This window comes from Schistosoma mansoni, chromosome 1, assembly GCF_000237925.1.
Source record: "Schistosoma mansoni strain Puerto Rico chromosome 1, complete genome".
In the NCBI taxonomy this organism is placed as follows: domain Eukaryota; kingdom Metazoa; phylum Platyhelminthes; class Trematoda; order Strigeidida; family Schistosomatidae; genus Schistosoma; species Schistosoma mansoni.
This window is the reverse complement of record NC_031495.1, coordinates 58,648,740-58,673,893: the sequence shown is the minus strand read 5'-3', so window position 1 is coordinate 58,673,893 and position 25,154 is coordinate 58,648,740. Positions and strand designations below refer to the sequence as shown.

Sequence of the window (25,154 nt, the reverse complement as noted above, 5' to 3'; positions counted from 1 at the left end):
CAAATTATATTTCAGAAGGGGTTTTGTGGAGATTTTAGTAATTTTACAGTTGAATTTATGAGTCAATTGAAGCTAGACCACCATGGAAAACATGGAAATACTGGACGGCCGTTTCGTCCTATTGTGGGACTCCTAAGTAGTACACATCCACGATCCCGCCCCGCTAGATTCGAACCCAGGACCTCTAGACTACTCAGCCGACATCCAATGGTATTAATGTCTAACTTCAACCAATCCACAAAACTGAACAACCGTTCACCATTATCTTCAGTGAGTTACTATCTTACAACAGACCTGGTTGAACTCCACCGGTCACTGCTTCTCATTAGAACTCCAGGAAATACCTCATGGAGCCAGTCACTAGTGAGTATATAATTATCAGATAGGAAATATAGCCTTTTGCTAACAAAAAACTAAATTTGTGTCAACACGGTACTACTCACTTACCAAGCATAAATCTACGTACAAAAATTTGGGTCACAATGTATGTGAGAACTAAAAATACTACACAGCTACACCGAACCCAAGGAGGTGGGGTCTAGTCGAAACGTATTTGAAATTCTACTTGACACACTTAAAGCTATTTTATGAAAACTGACTTAATACAGAAGTAATAGGAAAGTATGAAATATTTCACAAATTAACATTTTCTTCTGTTTTCACAGTTGATTTTAATAGAAAATGTTAAATTTGGAAATCCGATTTTTTTTAGATCACTCAATGGATATATTGTACGATAAAGGTCGAAAATACAGGGATAATGTTAAAATAACGTGTTTTCAAAATATTACGTTAGTCCACTGATTTGAAATAAAAAGGCTGTGAAAGCCATTGGTTAATAATAGTCAAGCAGATGGATACTAGATTTGAGTTTGCATCAAGCACGCTATTGTCGAAACAACTAGTACTTCCGTTAAGTTGTTTTTTAAAAGATTTACTTAAAATGCCATAAAGACATACTGTTGCTTGTAAATGTCATATATCTTAGACTAGTGTAATTCTGTATTAAGTCATCCATTAAACATAGTACACATGAATATTATGGTATGAACCAAATAAACAATGGGATCTTGTTTCTCTGAAACCACAACTTGGACGTAGAAACAGATTTCACTGATCAGATATTTTAAATTTTCATCATCCAATTCGTATGAACACTTTTCCAGAACCCAACTAAGCCATCAGTGAACCTGCAGTTTTACAAAACAACAACTTTGTACTCAATTTGTTAAATATTTGTCTAACAATTCAATTGCATTTACATATTATTAAATTAACATAGAATACAAACCAACAAGTATCCTTTAAATGGGTTCAAACCTCTTAGTATATCGTAAAGTTAGGATAGTTTTTGGTATACTTCAAAAGTACATCATATAATTACACATTTGGAGCCCTTCTACAACAGTCTGACTGTAACACGAAATATATAACTGCACTATTCAAAGTTGTGAACATGAGAAAAGTTGAAAACTCGAAATATACCTCGTAGATTAGCATCTTCTGCTTCATCTTTCTGTGATTTGTGCGATCCACAACGCTGCTGATGACCGTGTGTATGACCATAATGAAGTTCTTCATTATGAGCTTCAACAGCATGTTTGTGATCATAGTGATGAGAATGAGATCTATTTGAACTGTGGCTATGATTCCGGCTATGGCTGTGACCATGCTCGTGATTATGACAATGTCTATGAGAACTGTCTCCATGACTATGACCATGAGAACCACTATGACTGTGACCATGTCCACCATGGCTATGACCATGGCCTCCATGACTGTGAGCATGACCAAGAGCGACAACACCAACAATATTTACAAGCAAACCTAAAATAGATACAGCCTAAAACAGAAAAGTTGAAAATTTGAGTACAAAAACAAATAAATTGTTCAACAGAAATTTTATCGTTAGCTTTGAATAACGAAAAACAACAGGACTACTAGAACTTAATATCTACAGGAAGACAAAGAATAAAATGTAACTGATTAGCCACGTTACTCAACGTTTTCAATTACTGATCGTGGTGATCAGGCGGACCCCAGAGAAGTAGTCTGCATCTACTAAGATGGCTCAGACCAACAGTCAATAACTTCTTGGACTGATACCACGTTTTTTCAACATCCCTATATATGTGGTGTATTCTACTTAAGCTGACAGATATAAGTAGTATGTAGCACCAGTTGGAAGTGGAATGCCTGGCAGTAGAAGACTGCAATGAAGAGAACAGAAATAAAATATGAGAACAGTCGAAATAACAACAGAATTAAAGAAACAATGGAGTGTGTGAAGGACAACGCAAAGAAAATGTGCAAATAATGTGTGCGATTTTGCGTTAAACAAAAAATAGGTTATCCCCTCCAAGTCTTTATTCGCTTCATATATAATTCTTTGAGATGAATGGGCACATGCATATTGTTAATGAGTTGAAGTGTAAATAAGGATATGAAAGATCTACTATTGTTACATCATATTGATGTAACTTGGTAGGTTTATATTCATCATTGATCGAAGTAGTGTGCAATAGTTCCTATCAGTAAGTATTGACAGTAAAAACTGCAAAGGCCAAAAACTTTAAAAACACATTGAAATGAATATGTTTGTTGAGTGGTAGCTCAATAAAAATGTTTCTGTTAAAATTTTCATACCTTTCCGACTTGTTCTACTAGGGTAATGGTCAATCATATACAAATGAATAGAGGTAGAGAAGAAACTTATCACCAGTTTTCTACACATACACCCAAATGTTGAGTAATGAGAAATCAATTATATAATAGCATAACACAGCATGAAGAAAGATAAAAAAAGATTATTAAACTCACTAATAATTTATCAGTTTTAATATCTGGTGGTTGATGAATACGTACAATTGAATTGACAAACACCGATCCAGATATAACCAACAGGAACAGTGCATTGACAAGTCCAGATAGAATCTCTGCACTGTTATATCTGAATAAGTATACGGGGAAAAAACAAATTCTGTACTTCTTTGAAAGAGACAATTTAAACACAAAAATAATCCCAAGATAAAGTAAAGAGTAAAAAGGTGGCTTACATAAGTAGCGGCAAAAAATGACTATTATTGAATGGTTGTAGTATTATCCTCAGTAATGCTATCTTGACGGGAAGTTTGGTTTCGTGGCAGTATTGTAGCGTCTAGCACTAGATAAAGCTCATATGGGTTGTTCTAGATTCCAAACAGACCAGACTATTCATTCTTCTTGAGTCATATTTACACCATGTCAGTTATTCGTTTACTAATCTTGACTCTTTTTATATGACCGTATGTATAATTACTTATCCTATTCATCACACGTCTTCAGCTTATTTTTATTTGGATATAAATATTGAGGCATGCTTGATAAAATGAAGTTGACATGTTTGCCTTCACTGGTCTGCTTCTCCGCTCCGTTTCTCTGACTGTCTACCTGGATTAACGAGTGCATGAAATAATATGTATCCCCAATCGATTCTCGTATTTGACTTATTTAATTCCGTTATTCACTAACGCTAATTAAGTCAACAATTATGTACGACGCTATCCCAGATGTATATTTCGTCAACATCATTATATGATCAAACCAGAGTCAGATCTACGGACCATAAAAGTATGTTAAGCACTCCTTCAGTGCAATTTCAGTGACCAATATTTACAACTTTAACGACCGTATAACACACACTGAGCTGTTATAAAGTGTCCTACAATTCTAATCACATATCGGCTAGATGACTTTTTCATTACAACTGTATCTACTCTTAGATTATTCGCGAGCAAGAGACTGAGATTTCTGAAAAAAATCACCTAACCCCTAACCCGTTGAGTATAGTGAGATGACAATCATAACACAAACGAAAACGAGCCAAGCTAAATTAGAACTTCATGAAATTAAAGATTCCTTTGAAAACGCTTGAAAGCCCGAGGGAGTAACAATGCTTTTTGACAAACCCTTTGGACGATATCATACATTGAGGGAGTCACATTTAAAAGAAATAGCAAAATTTAAATTTCAACATCTAAAACTAACTATCTGGTCAGTCAGTCATATGCAATGTAGAACCTGACACATATGTACATCGCTTCAGGTTGTCATAACGCATTTGTACAGCGAAATAAAATCATCAAGGTAAACTGCAGAGTAGTAGCAGGAATAACAGTATTGGTGATAATACAAAGATTAAGCATGAAAAATATGATTTGAGAAAACACGTATTTGTGGAATTAAAAAACGTTATAACGTAATTTATAAGCTTAGGATCTAAGGGAAAACAAAAAATAAATGGATCTTTGCTACTGTGAATCATTCTGAGTAACGTTACTCAAAGTCACCAGCCAGTGATTGAGGGCTCAAACCAGGTAGCCTGTACCTATTTACATGGCTCAGTCTAATAGTCGATGACCTTATGGACAAATGACACATCTTAGTTTGACCACCCTTGGCTTTATTCTCACCTACACGTATTCCGACATCATCCATCACGATAAACAGTGGATGAGCATACGTAGTACAGTCCCAACCATCTCGATCAATATAGATTCACTACCTCATCAATTGATTTCCTATCCTTAGTCGGTACTTCGCGTCTTACCTTAAAGTTATTAACTAGGTGGTCCCAACATGCACGAGCAATGTTTCAAAGACATATGCGATATAGTACTAGTATCTTGTGAATATACTCTATTCTTAATGGTGTTTTCACAGCCGTCAAAGTAAAACGGAGAGAACTTCTGCACAGTAAACTCGTCCTAATCGCCTATGCCAAAAGTGAGGGAGGTTTGGAAAAGGCTAATCGAGCTTTCTGAACTCATGCCAAGATCTCATCAAACACTAAACCATCAGGACTGATGAGACTTCCACGATAAAAGAAGTGATCAATGAACTTAATTAATTCAGGTGTTGAAGTAGACTAGTGCTGAAGCAACATATGGAGTATACATTCATTTAAACAACACCCTACTTCATATTAACACTTTTTTTAACAATAAACAACTGTAGACTATATGAAAATATTGGATAAGACTTACCCAAATGAGAATATACGTGTGGGTTTCCAGTGTGAAACTACAGCAGCATATAATCCTACTACAAGTGCTGCTGAATCGAATAACATATGAAAACCATCAGAAATTAAACCTAAACTATTTGTCCATACACCATAAAAAAGTTCCACAAATGTAAAAGCCTGAAATTGAAATAAAATCCCATCTGTTAGAATAAACGCTAATTTATGCACTCATAATAATAGCTAAAACAAAACAAAATTCAGAATAATTTCGATGGGGTTTCGTTCTGAGCTGGATGGTTTAATCGTGAGATACTCATTGCTCTTCTGATCATCAGCGCGAAATTCAGATAGGAGTATGTCATTCAGATTTCTCCATATATGACTGGCAGCTTATTCTATCGGCCCTGATCTTGATTGGTTGTTGCTGACCTTAACATGTTGTTGTCTGCACATTTATTTCAACTGTTCCTCTCTTTGACCTGGGTGTTGATCCTATATTTGTCCATGCTTTCTCTAAATGGTTGGTAAATTCAGTCGATTTCGATGTGTTTATTAATTGCTGATTGACCTGAATGGCAAACTTCTAAAGCTTCTCTGATCATCTCAGTATTTCTTCTGTTCAAAACCTCAACATTTCCCTATTCCATCATATTGTGGGCACGGTTCAGTTGATCCTTTTTGACAACAAATGTGTTATTCACTTAATGAATCCACATTTTCGACTTCATCACTGGTAGAGTCGATACTTCCAGCCTCTGAAAAAACTATCCGAACTACTGCATTATAAATATCAGTATAGCTAAAGATTGTTTACTTGAGAAAAAAAGTATTTCCAGATTCACTCAGTTAGTGAGAAGATTCAAGTTTTCTTTTCAATGCCATCAAATGATATCATCAACATGAATCACCTATTGATATCCGACAGGCCTCAAAAATCTCGCCGATTCCAGCATAATTATAACCTTTTCCAATTCGCAGTTCACGTGAATCAAGACAAAACGATTGTTTAAACAACTCGTATTATATGGGTCTATCACATAAAAAAATTTTAATATAAACGGGAATCCGTATTGTAAATGTAATATGAAATGCGGAAAATTTTAAAAAGAATGCAACTACACTAAGTAACCCATTTGAGGAAGTGTTAAGAATATATTGTCACTATGGACTGCTTTAATGTATATTAGCCAGCTCACCTGTTCTTTTAGAGTAGGTTTTACAGAGCATGCACTTTCCAAACAAGTATTTCAGCACTACCCCCATGGTCATCTAAAAGAGGATGCACGTCAGTCAACATCTCAATTCCAGAACATATGGTTAACTCTAGTCAAACACAGCTATCGAAATCATTTTTTAGGATCACCTACAAAGTCAGAAAATGAGTCCAAGGGGTAGTTCTGATAAAAAAATTGTGCATAGTTGAGGGATTACCCACCATTCACCAAATTTTCTTCGATGAATCATTTCATTTTGTTTATGTGATAAGACTCCAGAAATATAAACTGTTTTGATGTTACAGCAATTAGAATTGGGAACAATAATAAACAACTATTCAGATCAAAATAGTTTGATATTTGATCTTATTCATGACTATTCGAGTCAATTACTGAGGCACAGTGTCAAAATATGTAATGAAATGAAAAAAATCACTTAATACAACTGATTTCTAATACATCAACTAGTGGCCGTAATAAGTAAAGCGCTAATGTTAACCATGTATAATTCATAAATTATAAGGTCCGAAAATAGAGAAACGCTATACGGTAGGTTAGGAACAGTAGTCGATCGTACAATATACAAACAAAGAACTAAATTCTTACTAAATTTAAACACAAGAACGCGAAAATGCGACGTGAAGCTTGTCCAGTTAAAATGCCATGAAAAGTAGCTCGTAAATGATACCATAGACCAAATTCTTCTGAATTCGCTAATAAGGCAGCACCGTGTGTAGGTGTTTGTCCAGCAGTAAATAAAGGTAAACCAGCCATTGAGTAACCAATAAAATGACCACTTGAAATACCTTCTGGACCATGACCAGATTTATCTGTGGTTAAAAGGTCTGAAGCTTTATTCAAATAAAAAAGTGAAATTAAGATAAATTTTTATTAAGAACGACAGGTTACAAATAAGTTGTAAAACCAGACAAATTTTGACGATTTCATCGTAAATAAACATATGACAAAAATTTATCAGAGATCACTACGATTCCATGAACTTTCTTTCAAAAAGAATAGAAACCGATGAACCGGAGAACAAGTACAGATTTATCCAGTTGGTTTACAAACGCACTTAAAGTCTTGTAGTTCTAATGATAGCACTTGTTAGCCCATATTAACTAAACTGGACTAACGTCATATAGAGTGAAGTGATTTAAACTCCAATGTGGGAGTAAAGCCACCATCAAAGATGAAATGCTTCTACAAACAGTGATGTTTACAAAATTTGCAAGACTGATGTATATATGAAAAAAACTGATGATTGATTATATCATGTCTTTTTACGCGGTTTTTGAAGCAGATTTATTGAAATGTTCTGCGTCCAATTATTGTCTTGTGGAGTATCAACCCAATGTTCAATTTAATTTAAACAAGATTAGAACTTGAAATCTATATGTATAGATCGTAATGGTAGTTCTTAATTATTGATAAACAACAATAAAACATCAATTAAAGGATAATTATAATCCATACTGAACTCATACAGTGAGATCTATTCGCTAGGTTTTTCATTAGTAAAATATGATAATCTGGCTTAGTTTAGTTAGTTATTAGAAGATCAAGAGTAAGATCACGTATTAATTTAGTGTGACATTCGATTCAGTACAAAACCCATTTTTATAATATTTGTTGTACTTATTCAGTGTGGTATTTTGTTGTGTATTAATCCAGCATGAACTACACTGATAAATAACCAATGCAAGTAAATATTGTACATAAATGAAAGTATTTGTAACTAATGGACGAGGAAGTGTTTAGTTTTAAATTAGGAAATTAATCTTCGACCATCAAGATTCTTTGTCTTTTCCCTTGCACCAATCCGTGCCAACCTCAGTTCACGCTATAACAACAAACGAGATAAACTTGTCCTGAGCTCAAAGAGAGACAGATATCACTTAGTGACAGAAAATAATCCTACAGGGAGTTGATCTCAGACTTAGTGGAACATCAATGACAGTTGTCAAATCTATGAAACCCAGACACGAAAAATCTGAGTTGAGAAACGTACCATTTCCCAAGACCATGCTAAAATCAGCCTAAATAAACAATGTTTAGAATGCCGTTCTGATATTTTAAACTTCACGCATGCAGTTGAATTTGGAATACCGAAATCTCTATGTTTAATGACTAGTTTTCAAGAACAAACTGAAAGTTTTCATAAACATCTAAGAGTTTCTTACAATAACATTGTCTGTTGGAATAGTAATGCGTTTACTTTCTTTTATCTTTCCAACTGTTTTGGAGGATGAGTCAAGGAGTTATTGGGAGTATGGTACAAGTTCGGTCGACAGGTGCTTGGTGTATTGCATTCCCTATTGTGTCGTTAGTCCGAGTTGTGTAGTTCAAGCCAGGCCATAACAATATAATTAGAAAAAAACCACAAAACAAGGATAGCAGTAGATACAAAATATGAGGATTACAATAGCTTACCATATAAAATGCAAACAACTGAAACAATTACTCCGATAGACATTTGATGTTTAGGTAGGAAACTGTTTACAAGAATCTCATTACGATCGAATGAAACAAATTGTTCTACAGAATCTGAAGATGACCACAAAAGGCTAAAAATGGTATTAGATGAGATATGTAATGTTTGTTTTTGAATTATCAACAATAAAAATTAGTAATTCAAGTAACCAGAAAGTGATCATAGATAAGCAATACTCTAATAAGGAAAATTAAAGATGCCAAAAATCGATCCAAAGATGGCCTAAAATTCAAGTTAGAAGTTAACCTTGAAGAAACAGATCCATTATGTATCAACAAAAAGAAACTAAAATTTGTGCTAATAAATTATACAATCAAGATACCAATTAGATATACTTTGAAACCAAGCAAGAAGGAGTTTTACATCCAAGTACATTCAAATACCTTAAAAATATTTTGAAATTGACAGCAACTGTAACTTATTTTAACCAGTTATATGTTTTATATAACTTTTTCTTCATCATGTAACTTGTACCTGACGTGAACCTGATACAAAAGAACAGCTTAACTAGAATGTTAATAAATCTTTACTTAAACGATGATTTGTTTCACTTAATAATCCGTTTAACATGGTATTTTTTTAAGTAATAATAAACGTTTACATCTAGACTTCTACTTGATTTGATTGATTTTATGACTGAAAGATCAATCGCTGGTAGTAGTTCAAATGCGTAGAAATAAGAAATAAGGAATTACGACAATTTGATCAAATAAAACGTTTTTGGAATTCTGTTGCTTCTTCTTTTATTCTAAATAGTTGGAAAATGAAACTCGCTCAAGAAAAATCCCCTCAAAGATCTACTTGTTTGGTAAGTTTAAAGGTAATAAAGTAGCATCTTGTTTAAAAACTAATTAGATTTTAAACATTTTCCATTACTATCTCTTACTCAGTATATTTTGATTTGTAACTAAAGAACAGTATAGAGTGTGCATATAACAACAGAGACTAATTATTTGCAGTCGTGAATATTAACAATAGGAAAATACAAAGCCTTGATTATATTGTCTTACTTTTTCCCTAATTTTAAAAGGACAATAATCGTTTATATGTTGATTAACGAAGAGAATTTGAAATCTTAACCTTCCAAATGCTATGAGTAAAACCTTTTGGTTGTTTATTGTCTTTTTATCTATTTCAAAATGGTTAGACAGCATCACGATATCCAAATCCTCTTTGGTAATGATTCACCGATCACTAGTAGTAGTGACATACGAACTATTAGATTGTTTGACTTTTACGTAACGAATTTAAGTCCATTCAAACTTCGATCTAATTAGGAGATCATCGTTAAAATAACGAACCGATCTAATTTAGGCAAACACTAGAAACCTAGTTACTGCATGGCCGCTCCGTTCTAGTATGGTACTCCTCAGCAGTGCACATCTACGACCATTGGGTCTCGTGTCAGTAATGTAGAGGTCAAGGGTTCACGCACAAGACCGAGGGTCCCGGGTTCGATTCTCGCGCGTGGAGTCATGGATGCATACTGATGAAGAGTGACGCGTTAGGACGAAACGGCCATCCAGTGCTTCCAGGTTTTTAATGATGGTCTAAATAAGATCGGTTCGTGATTTCGACGAAATTCAACAGCCTCAAGAACACAAATTGATAAAAGAATTCCATTTAAACAGCTGGTCCAAATGAAGCCATGGTTCAGTCTTTTCATTGACTGTATAAAGAAAAGCATGAACAACCAAAAAAGTTTTGTATCAGTAGAACAAAGGTCTGGAAAAAAATTCTCATACGTAGTTTGGCTCAGAAGTTTTACTTGAATTAGTCTAGAAAGACTTACAAAGCTTTATGAACGAAATATGAAGGTCGAAAATCGCAATATTTTAAAGTGTCCACAGTAAGCAAACAAAATATAAACTTAAATGCATACTATGGATCATAAAAATGCTTCGCAATGAATATTATGAAAGTTAAAACAAAAATAGAAACTAATCGGACAACCTGAATATTAGGCTAGTTATAACGACAGTTAGTTTAGCAAGACGAGTCACTGATTGAGCACCAAGTCGCCCGCTAACCAGACTGGTCATATAGAAATCGATTACATGCATGATACTTATATAAACCATCCAAAATAGCCAATCTCTTTGTGGGATATTTTCAGACGATCCGTGAGAAGGCATTTGATTGTTAGCATTTTCTACCATCTTCAAAAGATTTAATTGTTCCTGTGGGACAAATAAAATAAAAACCAAGAACAATCAAGTATTATTTTAGTTCTACTCATGGTACAGATATATTGTATTTTAAAAGGTAATTAGCTACAAAGCAATGAAAATTGATGCTCAGTGTACTTGCCTGTTCATAAACATTTAGGTATGCGGCGTGTTAACTACTAAGCTTCCTTATTGAAGTCCATATTTCGTTCATCAACAACCAATAAAGCTGACGAGACAACTAAAGTGAGAGAATTTTTTGACGGAGTTAATTATTTTGCTTGAAGTGGAACTAGACTTCGACGAATGTTGCACTTCATGGATGAGAAAAACATTATGCCACTAGATATCCTTCAAAAGTTGGCGTCCTGTTCTAATAAAGTATTTATCTGAATACTTGGAACTGATCAAAGTATCGAATTCGTTCGAGACAAGACGCATTGCCGACCTATTCTCTCAACAAGTGAAATTATCTATCTTTTTGAAGTTTATCGGCACAAGCTACTGACTTTCTTAAGACAATGAATATAAAACAATTAGTCCCTTTGATAAATTTCGATAATGCAATGAGAAGACGAATTTTATCAGAATTATGTGATATATTAGCGCAATACATTTCGAACAATCTGATCACACATATACTTGTTAAGACAATTTTATATGAAAATTAAAAGGTCAACTAGACAGGTTAATGTAAGAAAATAAATAAAGTACACAAAAACAATGTGATGACTACTCTGGATAATAAATAAGCATTACCAGGGTAGGTTAAGGGTAAGAACAAATTGTTTTTGAACACATAAAGGGGGGTTCAATTTCCGTATAGCAAAGGCCTCAATAAATGAATATAAATCAATTGTCAGGGCTTGAATCTTCCCGTTGCTGGTATATAGGACGGAAATTGATTGGTTTCCTTTGTGGTATGTGCATCATGAGTGGCTCGAAGTGGAATCCAGGATGTGCGTTTCATCCCACTTGAGACTCATCAGCTGAACGTTCCTTTATTGAAGTGTTGATGTTCACTCCGGGACGCCAAGAATTGGAAGATTCAAACCCTTAAAATTGAATTACAATTCGTCCCCGACTACTTTAGCATTAAACACTGAGTCCATCAAAATCGAGTTTTTTTGTATAAAATTTTAACTAATTAACAATAAAAACTAGGTACACTGGGAGCTAACCACCAAAAATTAGGAAAGCGGAGGAGATTAAACAGAAGACACTTACAATAAACCCTTTTTACAGGAGCTTTTCCGTGTAAAAAATGCATCCGTAAAAAAGAGATAAGGCTAGGTTTCGTATCCGCATAGAAATTAATGGAAGGTATGAAATCATAAATCATTCTTCCTTTTGGACTTTAATAGATCTTGTGGACCATTGGCTCCCAATCACCATAGCACAAATTCCCTAAGCACATGTTCTGTGTAGCTCAATAGAAAGTAGTCCCTCAAAAATGCTTGTTGTTGTGGAAAATATACAAACCACGGAAAGTAATCAATAAAAATTCACTGGTATATGCTTTGTGAAAGCCATCATAAGATAAAGTACAAGAATAACGTTCGATAATATCTAGATACTTTGAGAGGCTAGTGAACTCATACCTAATTACGAAACATTAAAACAATATGGCAGGATTTATGGAGGCAAATAAAGGAATTTAAAGTATACGCCCACTTACCTTGGTGTGAAGGGAGTTTTCATTGAAGAAGTGAGTAAGAAGAAACAACGGAATCAATATGATGAAGCTAATTAAAGCAGAAAGGCTGTATAAACGTTTGGCACCTCCGATAGATGTTACTAACGTCCTAGAAATTGAAGCTAGCCCGGCGTCCAAACAGACTGCACTAATTAGGACAGCAACGCCAACCTTTTAAAAGGAAAGAAAACCAACTGGTGATAGTTTACAAGTTAGCTGACAAGCAAAGCATCCTGCTACTGTTACATTTTTATGAATATCTGTAGCCTTAGTCTAAGGCGACATTATATATTAACAACTGGTCACATCTACTCATTACCTGATAATGCGCCGTTTGAGACAGACATATTAAACAACAAAATGCTCACGTGGCCTATGTTCACAACCAATGAAACCCCTCAACTATGTGAGTAAGGGACATATCAGATAAGGGGACCAGGTATGTGTTAAAATGATTCCTATTCACGTATTTCATTAGAATCAACTACTAATAACTCACCATAATGTATACAGTTTTGTACGTGTCGTCAATACCATCAAAGAAAAAAACTAAATTCATCTCTGCTAGAGTAGAAGTGATATTTAGTCTGTTTAACAGAAGAGGTGGTTAAGACGTTTTGGCTTCAGCCACTCAGTCTCAGGTTTGAACCCCGTCCAGCCTACTTAGGTTTGGGCAGCTGGACAGTATCATTAGCTTCCACACTTGAAGTGTAGCGAATACCCAAGTACTTGATGAATGAGTTAATTTATTTTTACTTATTGGTTTGCATCAGAATCAATCTTAATGGCGTAGATGATTCCACTTTGTCTTCTCTTAGGTAAATGATTTTCAAGAATAATTAGCTTTTTTTATCATGCAAATTGTAACTCCCGGATCACACCGTCGATGCTGAATCTTTTTTACTATCACTGATGATACTGTTAGTTCTACTACTTTAGTGTTTATCATGACCACCCCATTTCAGTGTGTTTATATGATTTGATAGACGTACAAATGTATAAGGTTCTACGTTCTGTATGACTACAAAACTGTAATAAAATATAAATGTGATAAACAAGTATTTCATTCAATTATTACTTTCCTAGAAGAGAATTTTATACATGTGATGAGAAACTAAGGCGTGCTGAATCACTTTTGAAGCGTCGATACTACGACGATCAGTACAAGAAAACCATTTTAAATATAAACAAAACGCCAAAATAAACCCAACGTTTACAAGCTGATTCACCAATAACAAGCAGAGTACACCGATAGTTTTAGATCTCAACACTAGTCCTCACCAGTTTACTTCATCCAACTAAGAACCTCGGACAAACAAGTAGAAGTTAAGATTACTATCCAGTGGAGTGATCTATTAATAAAAATGAGTAAAGACAGAAACGAACATCGACTAAATATTTATGGAGATCAAGAAAACCAAGTAGACTTTAGTAGTAGAAAAGATATCCAGTTGAACTTTCGATCTATCAACCTAGTAATGAAGGAGATAGCTGAAATGAGTAGTACACAAAATCGTAGCAATAATTTCGCTTTACAGTAATGACTATCAGCAAATCCGTTTTAACTGTTACATAATACAAATCTCATATTAGAAGTGCACGTCTTTTTTAGACAATTCGCGACATGTATGTAGAATAGGTCTCACCTTGTGATCCGAAAGTCCAAAGTTTACAAATAATTCATATAAATGATGGATTAGGAAACTTTTATGAACTCCTTCAGCTACAGAATATTAGAGGGAAGAGTTAAAGGAAAATATCCACATATATGCATACGCATAAATACAAGTAGCTTGGAAAAAAATCAATCACTCAAGGATCAAATGCTACTCTTAGAAATTATAAGGACAGTGTGACTACCTGAAAGCTCTGAATTAAACGAGAGAATGAAACTAATTCTCGTAGAAAGACAGATATACTGTATCATTTGAGGACTGTTTAAACTGAGACAAAGTGCGATCTCTTAGCTGTAAATATATTACATCATTTCAGAATAAACTACGATAATATCCATTCTATAGTTTATGGTACACTTAATTCCTTCTGATACCAAAGTCTAGCACAGCACAATACTAAAGCTTTCTTTGTGCTCACTAAAGTAATTGCATAAAGTGTTGACTGACACTCAATAAATCGACATCAACTTTGGCAACGAAATAAAAGAGCGAACTTAGCATCAACAAATAGTGGACGAAATTTAGATAATACATTCAATAACGTAAGGGCTTGAAAGAATAGAAAAATTGGCCGAGTTATTACATCACTGAACTGTGCCCTTCGCACACACTAGAACTCAGATTTCATGATAATAAGTCACCTAACGTGAATGTCAACCGTGAAAGTCAATTATTCCAAATCCTATTTAACGTAATGAGTTACTCTTTGAAACACTCTAAGCAAAATGTCAAAACAATGTTAAAAAAGGAAAAACTATTATAACACTAAGTAAAAATGGTAATGAAAAGGATACGATGCTCCGTCTCCCCATGACTATAGTCATGGTCGAAAAATACCAAACATAGCACACCAATCACAAAGAATACTGACCCTCGAGTCTACAAATGATCAAATCTAAAGTTTAAGATACTAACTTTTTTAGTGCAGTGGGACCCGAAGATAAATGTACCAGCTGCAGCAAGAATTAAAAGTTCGCTGTGCTCGAACAACAAAATAAACCTGAAAATAAAAACTCATTCTAAAATTTTGTCACCTGAAGGGACCACAAAGAATAAGTCCCTCTATCCAAAGTGCATCAATAAGTAGCCGGACAAAAGAGAACTTTAGGATGTGAAACCACTAGGAATAAACAGCGAAAAGCCAATGAACAGACCTCAGTAATCTTCAATTTAGGTCCATTGAATGGCTTCTGAAGTGGAACCATAATAAGTAACGCACTAGAAGTGATGTATGATAAATTTATTGGCAAGCTTACGTAAATTTTAAAGCAATTAATATAGTGAGAGGATTCGAATTCTTCAATAGTTCATATGTAGCGTAAACAGATATCACTTTTAGTAGTTTGATGACAGCTAAAACTACCAGAAGAATTTCCATCCTTAAAAAAATTATTTCAAGGTGCATCCTCCGAATACCTTCTTCCGCGGTACAATGAATTATTAGAATGAAAATCCATTCTGTTCAACATCGCGCCTCTCCAAACGATCGCGTCAACCGACCTTGAGATTATAAACGCCTGGGTGTGATTTTCAGTTTTCAGTAATAAGAATAGGAGGTCTGTCGACCTATGCTAATCCTTGCAGTTCGTAACACTTTGGAGGTTCAATCTCGTTTTTAATATATTAACAGAAGGTGCTGATATTACGTGTTCTGGTAGAGAATTCCGGTAATTCACTACTTGATGAGAGAAACGAAACTCCAGACGTAGACGATTGGATCTCGGTTTTTGAACTTTCCACCTCATACTTGAAACAAGCACTCGCTGCTTGAATCCCATATTCCAAATGCGGTCTCACGAAAGTTGAGTGTGATGACTTAAGCCTTTCTTCATCCAAATACTGGAAAGACCTACCAATAGCCCATAATACCATATAACCTTTTGCAGCAACGGCCTTACAGTTACTCGTAGTCTTGAGGTCATTGCTTAGTATGACTCCTAAATATTTTTAGTCCATCACCTTGGGTAACACATATTCACGTATTGTGTAGTGATATGAATCGCCTTAGTTATTTGATCGCATAACCGCACTATTGTTAGAATTCACTTCCAGCGATCATCAGTCCATCCATGCCACCAGTGGGATGCGATCGTCCGGGAATACTAGTATGATATACTCTGTTTGGGTCTCTAAATTTTACATCATCGGAGAAGAGTAGAACAGATGATTTTGCTACAGTTGGTAATTCATTTACATAAAGTAAAACGAGAAGAGGGCAAAGGATTGTGCCTTGAAGAACTCCACTATTTGCAGGTTCCCACAATCAGGGGCCTCCATTTACCCTAACCCTCTGTCTCCTGTCACGGAGAAAGCCACTTATCTTATCTGTTGCCTTATGATGGGTTCGCAAACTTTTCAATTTTAATTTAAGACCTGAATGGGAGATTTTATCAAAGGTTTTTACTTTGATCTATGAAGATCACGTCTACAGGAATATTTTGATCTTTCGCCTCAGCCCGATCTTTTCTTCCAATGCGAAGATTTGTCAAACATGATAGGCTTTTTCAAGAACCATGTTGTTCCCTGGATAAAAGATTATGTCCTTCCACATAGTTTATAACAACCATTCGAATAGTCTTCTCCATTAGTTTTACAACTGCACTGGTTAAGCTAACGGGGCAATAGTTACTAATTAAGTCTCTACTTACTGCTTTATACACCGGACTAAATATCGCATCTTTCTAGTCTCTTGGCAGTTTAGACTGCCTCAGAGACATATCAAACAGTATGATTGTAAGTACAGCAGTTACATCCTATAAGGCTTTCATAATCCTAAGGTGAAGATCATCAAGATCACTGGACTTATCAGGTCGTTGCTCATTGCTGACAGAAAACACTTCACTGAGATATGCCGATAAAGCTTCAGCTTCTTCGTTATCATCTCTTGCCAATATTCAATGATATTCTTGTAATAAAAGTGATGGGATTCCATCACTTCTCTGAGTTCGCCTTTTTATATACGAGAATAACCGTTTCAGACTGCTTTTGCAATCCCTTACCAATTGTTTTTCGTACGATTGTCAGGTCTTATTAACGCTCTACAAGCATTCCTCGTCCTACAATAACCGGGTCGGTACTGTTCCAAGCCAGTAGAGATGAACATATTCCAATGCTTTTCCCCACGTCTAAGAAGTTCCTTGGCTTTTTTTGTTATATATGGTGGACAGTTATTCAGTTCGCGTGTTACCAAGCATGGTATAAGCGAGTACGTAACTGAAATAAACTTGTCATTTAATAAAGACCATGCTTCTACAACTGATGAGCTAGTATTTAGTGTCTTAGCAGCGCACTCCTGAATGGCTGATATGTTAGCTCTCCATACATTTGGGTGAGGCTTAACCTGATCGTAAATCATGTCACTAGCTCTAAACGTGAATGACAGATCAGCGTGATCGCTATCCACTAGCGGTGGAAGAATATTCGGGTTGGCAATATCCTCAGAAGCATATATGATTACGAATTCTAACAAGGAACTTTGGTTTGCACTAAAATATGTGGGTTTGGAGATATGTTGTATTAATGGATGCTCCGTTGCTGTTATCAGGAACCTGCTATCGAAGGAGTTTATAGATCCTACCGTAGGTTTTGAACCCTTATTCACAAACTTAAAACAAACAGATGCTTTGTCAAACCCCAAATATCTGTGACATATTTAACATTACTTCGACCCATTAAAAAATAGCTCAACATGTGTTATGCATTTCGCTAAGCCCTGATGATTGTCCGTGGACAGAATAAGCGATGCTATCTACCGATTCTTTTGCAATAAAAATGCATCTAAGTCATCAAACTTTTTGATATGAAAATGGACTTCAGCTGCTTAAATTAGAAGAAAACCTGAAGACCCACCTGAATAATAAATTTAGTGACTTTGAACTGCAGGTCACAGTTTGACATGTTCACAGTTGAACACCAACTCTATATTCAAATGGATATCTATACAATACCTTAAACCCATTTTCACCTATTGTAGATCTTCGATTCACTTAATTTACTTTAGTTTTGTATCAGTTGATTATAAACAAAGGACTAAAAATCATTTTTAGTCAGTTCAGAAAAATGAAAGACAAAAGTAGGCACACGATGCTACCTAGCTTGCGATGACCATTCAGATCTTGGGAAAACTCTATATTACCAGATGCGCAGATATCGTTTACAAGATCGCATCAATGTAACATACTCATAGAACCTGTTGAGTAAGAACTTTTTTATTTCGTATGGACTACGTGAAAAAATGGCAGAAAAAAATGGTGCACAGGCAAATTGTAATCCTTTCGTGCCTTAAGGTAACCCTCGTGCTATTGATAGAAGAAACCAGAGAAGTAGTGAATAGGTCTTTATTTCGATCTTCGCGCAGTCACAGTGGAGCGTGGGATTATCTGTTCAGACAAACAAAGGCTCCCAACATTCAATATAAGATAATAGGGAATATAACGCTTACAAAATGTAAGGAAGTGAATGAATACTTGAACAATACTGTTTTAGCATATGCTTGGTTGTTTGGGGTCAACTCTTAACCAACCAACCTGAGCTATTACATTAGCTTCCCCTTACAATCGACTTCCGTAGGAACGTCGGTTCGATTAACCTATCTATCGAAAACACCTTAGTTCTATTTCTCATCCCAAGGCGAAATTATCAACTCGCTCACTATTTGACTTACAATCAGTTACGACTAACGCTTTCAACGATAGTCCATGGATGTCTCTTCATTTACTTAGCTTGTCATCTTATTTTGTAGCATGTGATCTTTTCTACAACTATCGCTGACGGTTTGCTGCGTGCTTTCAAGAGAAAGTGTGAGAATGTGGAATAAGAATATCTGAGGAAGTGCCGCGAGCGGGCTACCCAACACCATGTTGGTGAGGTACGATTTTTCCATGCTCAGACCGGCTATCAGGTGTTTACTCACCTGCCTCTTGAGTCGCCCTCAAGTAAAAAGTAAAGAAGAGTCTACTTCAAAGGTAATGGTGAAAATCAAGCAAACCTGAAGAACTGCTCCACTACCTGCATAAAATAATAAGATACAAAATGGAAATACATAAATGCAATTGATAATTGTTCCGTTCATGTAAGTGCTTGGCCTCCAGAACGGATTGGTATTCTGGAAGGAAATAAACATAGTGTAGATATCTTGTGCACGAAGAACCATGAAAACAACAAAAAAAACTCTTTTGTAATGCATATATGTAAAAGGGTGAACTTGCTAGAAGTTGGACTCTTTAACAAAATCGATCAAATGCATGACCTTGAGCCAGTGATGACCGCCTTTTACAACTAGGTGCGTAACCAAGGGTGCATCAGAGTAATCCACAAAACGGAAACGAATATACGATTAAGAAGCAAAAAAAATTGTGTGGAGAATGCGGATCAAGTACAGTTGTGTCAAATACCCTTTTCTGGTTTGATTTAGGTATGCATGATATATTGAGGCAATATTTCGTCAATTCATCCAAGTAAGGAATTGGTTTGCACCTCAGGAGTGTGTAAGTCCTATTACTCATTAGTATTATGAATGATTAGTCGATGAAAGGAAAAAGTTGCAGTCATTATTCCCCCCGTGGTTTGATGTGTTCTAGTGGCTAGGCACACGGTCCAGCATTCAGGAGGGCAGAGGTTCGAGTGCGTGGGGCCTGCGTTTTTGTTCAACAAAACCCCCTTCAATACGACGTTTGTGGGCCGTAGGTTGCTCAGATATGAGAGAAAGATAACAAGAGGACGGATTGACATGTCAAAGTGCCATATTGGAACAGTACAAGTTCTTTGTTTGTATTAATAATAATACTATAGAAAAAAAATGATGAGAACTTTAATAAGTACTTGACCATGGTTTAATCCAAAATGTTTTGTCTAGAAAAAAAATACTTATTAATAGTTTCAAGCTACTAAACATATCTTCGACCGAAAACTTTTAGAATTAGTTCATATGGTATATATGTATAGCCAGTCTACGTGAAAAATGTATGCAGATATATAAGAAGTACAACCAACATAGTTAATTAACCAGAAAAAGAAATTATAAAACTCGCCTGGGTTGCTTTTTGAATTCGTTGTATTTGCCAGTGTTAGTCGTATGAGTTTGATTAAAATCCTCAGCCATCGTTTCGGAATACCTAGCTTATGTGTCCATTATTTAAAAAAATATTCAACATAACACTTATATATCAAAGGTAAAAGGTCTGGGGAGTTGTATGCGAGGCGGAATGAGGAAAAAAATTGTTTTTAAGTAGATGCAGGGTCTGATTAGCTACGTGGTTAGATTTATCCTGCAGCCGAAACTGTCAACATCCTTGACTGACTAATCGGATGTGCCCAGCGAACCGTTTTAGTCATTTGTAAAGATTTATCATCTTTACATTTCGATTCCGTAATGGATTTGTCAGTTAAACGATCTAACAACATGTATGGTGGTTCATGATCTAGATAAGCCGGCTTTAGCCTATCAATACTTACTGTGTCGATGTTTCCATGTTTTTCTATCACGAAATATTTAGATTTTCTTGAGACGACTTTGAAAGGACCTTCAAATGGAGGACTGAGTGGTGCTTTTATTTTGTCACATCTTATCCAGACGTGCGTGCAATTGCTTAGGTCTTTAGGTATATATACGGCGCGCGATTGTTCACGAGTATTAATCGGCTTAAGTTTAGACATGTGGTCCCGTAGTTGATCTACATAATTTTCTAAATTAAGTTTTTGACTGTTAGTATTAGGGTTAATAAATTCACCTGGTAGTCTCAGAGTTGTTCCGAAAACCAGTTCCGCAGCTGAACACTGTGCGTCAGTTTTGACAGATGTTCGTATTCCCAACATAACTAACGGTAGGAATTCTGTCCACTGATTGGGGTTTGAGTGAGATATAAGGGCGGTTCTTAGCTGACGGTGAAAACGTTCTACCATCCCATTAGCCTGAGGATGATATGCAGTGCAGCGTATCCTATTGGAGCCTAGAAGTTTAACCAAGTTATTAAATAGTTCGGATTCGAATTGCGCTCCTCTATCCGTCGTTATTGTTATGGGTGTACCAAAAATGGTTACCCAGTTCTGTATGAAAACTTTGGCTACTGTTTCCGCTGTGATGTCCGCTATCGGGATGGCTATAGGGAATCTGGTAAATCGATCTATGCATGTAAAAAGATAATTAAAACCGTTTGAACGTGGTAAAGGACCTACCAAGTCGATATGCACATGGGCAAAACGTGCATCTGGTTGCGAGAAAACACCTATGGGTGAATTTGTGTGACGATTTATCTTTGGTTGTTGACATGCTGAACACTCTCTAACCCATTTGTGTATATCCTTCTGTAAATTCGGCCATATATATCTGGCATTGATTAGTTTTGTTGAAGCTTTTGCGCCAGGATGAGACAAAGAATGAAAGTTATTATATATCAACTTTCGCATACTTTTGGGAACGAAAGGTCGCGGCATTGCCTTGGTCGTGTCACAGTAGATTAGAATACCATCGACAAGTGATGGGAACTGTTTTAAATTAAGACTTGAATTGTTTGTTTTAAGCAGGTTTTGTAATTCTAGATCCTGCTCTTGTTCGTTTCTCAACATCTCGAAGTTTACTGTAGACTGCTGTAGCACGTTTATTTCTAGCCTAGATAAAGCATCTGCCGCCTGATTGTCCTGACCTTTGACATGTCGGATATCGCTTGTGAACTGATATATGGTCAAGGTGTCGGACTTCTCGAGGTGAGTATTTATCAGCTCTCGCTTTTAGTGCATTCGTTAGTGGTTTGTGATCCGTAAAAACTATAAATTCCCTGCCTTCTAACATGTGTCGGAAGTGTTTAATGGTTAGGTAGATTGCAAGAAGTTCTCGCCCGAAGGTAGAATACCTTGTCTCTGCTGGAGCGAGTCTTTTTGAGAAGAAAGCAATTGGTTTCCATGCGTTTTTAACCAGTTGGTTTAGGGTACCGCCTACTGCTTTATCTGAAGCAACCACCATCAAAGCAAGTGGGGAAAGAGAATTCGGATACATCAACGTAGTTGCTTAAGCTAATTTATCTTTAAGCTGTTTAATAGCTTCGACAGCGTCAGAAGACAGTTTGAATTCTTTTGGTTTTCCTTTTAGTGAATCTGTCAAAGGTTGCATTAATTGTGCACAACCTGGTATGAATCTGCGATAAAAGTTAATTAGACCTAGAAAACTTCTCAGTTGTGTTAGAGAACTAGGTATGGGGTATTGTTTAATGGTGTCTACTTCTTTTTTGATCGGTTTAATCCCTTCTGGGCTTAATGTGTGACCGAGAAATTCTAAAGTTTGAACACCGAAAACACACTTACTTTGATGTATGTTTATTCCATGTTCATCCAGTCTTTTTAACACTGTTTTTACATGCTGTTCGTGTGATTGCAAATCGGGGCTGGCAATTAACAAGTCGTCTATATACCCCTGCGCAAATGGCATATCTCGAAGTAGATTGTCTATGAATCTTTGAAATGTCTGTGCCGCATTTCTCAGGCCGAATGGCATGCGTACAAACTCGAATAAGCCAAAGGGTGTTGTAATAGCTGTCTTGGGGATATCTTCATCAGCCACTGGGATATTGTGATATGCCCTGACTAAGTCAATTTTAGTGAATATGTTCATACCCTGTAAACCGTTTGTGAAATCTTGGATATGCGGTATTGGGTACCTATCTGGTACGGTTTGACGGTTGAGGGCTCTGTAATCCCCGCACGGTCGCCAGTCACCTTCATTCTTCTTTGGGACCATATGCAAAGGGGATGCCCATTGACTATCAGAGGGACGGATAATACCCAGTTGTAGCATATAATCAAACTCGGCCCTAGCGATTTTGAGCTTATCTGGTGCTAGTCTCCTGGGTTTTGCAAAAACCGGTGCACCTTCGGTTTTGATAGTGTGACTTACTTTTAGTTTGTCTTTAGAAGGCTGTGGGTTTGGTTTAGTTAAGTTTGGAAATTCCGCGAGTATATCTTGGAATTTCGCTGTTGTTACTGGAGGAGTTTGAATCAAGTTAAGAGAGCTGATGTGACTTTCTTTGCCTTTTGTGTAATACGAAGTTTCTTTTAGTGTTAATCGCCGTTTCTTGGTGTCAACTAGAAATTCGTATCTCTCTAGAAAGTCCATCCCCAGTATTGCCAGATCTATGTCGGCTACCGTGAAAACCCAAGGGAATTGCCTCCTGAACCCCAAATCTAGGGTTAAGTTTTTCTGCCCAAATGTCGCAATTTTAGTTTTATTTGCAGCTTGAAGTGTAATTGATGATGTTTCTCGACTAATCTCAGTTTTATTTTGAGGGACACAATATCAAATCTGAAGGGATTCGCTATAGAGACTTGTGTTCTATCCTTCCTCTTTCAGTCGCCAAAGAAGTCCGTGACTTGATTTTAGATCCACCATCACCACAACCATACACCATCTTAAGACGAGAGATAATGAACCGTTTATCATTATCAAATAGTCAAAGAATCCAAAGACTTTTTCAAGGTGAAACACTAGGTGATCGGTCGCAGTCACAGTAGAGCGTGGGATTATCTGTTCAGACAAACAAAGGCTCTCAACATTCAATATAAGATAATAGGGAATATAACGCTTACAAAAAGTAAGGAAGTGAATGAATACTTGAACAATACTGTTTTAGCATATGCTTGGTTGTTTGGGGTCAACTCTTAACCAACCAACCTGAGCTGTTACAATCCCACAGCCAGTTACTAGTTTATCAGATTATTGCTTTCCTTGTGAGGTGCGGAACAGTTATTCACCGTAATTATAAGCACGAGTGTATAAAAACAGAGGTTTAATCATAACAGAGGTGCTGTCCAAATGTGAAATGAAGCATAAAATTCGTCTAAAACATAAAGAATCTAAACGATTTGCGGCAGTTGTATCAACTGATGAATCCTTTATACCTAGTTGAGAGCTTTATATAAGTTCCAAACACGATACGTCCACTTTCGCCCATCATGTTCTACCTGCCACAAATTGCCCCGTTTCAGAAATTCCAAGTCAGCGAACTAATATGAATACTCCAAATTATCAAACAATTACCCTTCCTGTAATGCGATTAGCTTGTACCACGAACTTGTTCAACTAAAACCTCAAAATACCAAGTATATACATCATTGAAGAAAAAAGGATTATTTACTCATTAAAGAAGAAAGGGTGTTCTTAATAAATCAGGGACGTATTAGTATTCAGTAGTTCTTGGACAGCCTAATGAAAAGCAGGATAGAATGCAAAACCCGGTAAACCACTGGAACGGCCTACAAAATATCGAGCCAAGTAAAACAAGTACTAAGACGGTCATTGAAATATCATATAGAAGAAATAAAACAATTAAAAAACTGAAATCATGGCTTAATAATAATGATAGTCAAGTTTTCGACCAAATAAACACGTGATAACTAGAAATGAACGTAATAGGCAAGGCGACATTACATTTAGGATGAGACGAAGTGTTAATGGGATGTGAATTTCTATGGTAATCAGGAGAACAAGAATAAATGTACCAACTAGAAAGTCCCATAGTAGTATGATTAAAGGCAGGAAGGATTAGATGAGCCTTACACCTGGTAGTTAAACTATATCAACGGAACTCAATTTGACCAAATATGTGAACCAGAGTGAAATATATGATGGAACAATCAACATTATTAACATTAATATTGTTATTAAAACATTTATATGAACGAAGAATATTCTTTTCAATAATTTCTCATCAGGTTCTACAATTATAAATTAATAATCCATAAAAGAAGATTGGCCAAGTTTAAGGCAGAGTACATCAATTTAAGAAACTGTAATATGTGAATCAAGGATTGTTTGTCATATAAAATAAGATCGAATCGTTAATGTTTTTGGGATGACTAATATGAAGTGTTAACTTGAATCAGTTTATAGGTGAATTAAAATCGTAAGATAAATT

At 35.9% G+C, this 25,154-nt stretch overlaps 1 protein-coding gene across 1 annotated transcript in view; it reads right to left on the bottom strand.

Moving 5' to 3' along the window:
- Positions 1-25,154, bottom strand: part of Smp_170590 (putative cation efflux protein/ zinc transporter) — a gene marked incomplete at both ends in the record, with an annotated part of 79,673 nt that overhangs the window by 4,159 nt on the left and 50,360 nt on the right. The window contains 7 exons of the mRNA XM_018795011.1: positions 1,486-1,843; positions 2,821-2,950; positions 5,025-5,182; positions 6,826-7,064; positions 8,653-8,786; positions 10,667-10,808; positions 12,556-12,748. Coding sequence (XP_018649366.1) covers positions 1,486-1,843; positions 2,821-2,950; positions 5,025-5,182; positions 6,826-7,064; positions 8,653-8,786; positions 10,667-10,808; positions 12,556-12,748 — 1,354 coding nt within the window. The remainder of the gene's footprint in view (positions 1-1,485; positions 1,844-2,820; positions 2,951-5,024; positions 5,183-6,825; positions 7,065-8,652; positions 8,787-10,666; positions 10,809-12,555; positions 12,749-25,154) is intronic.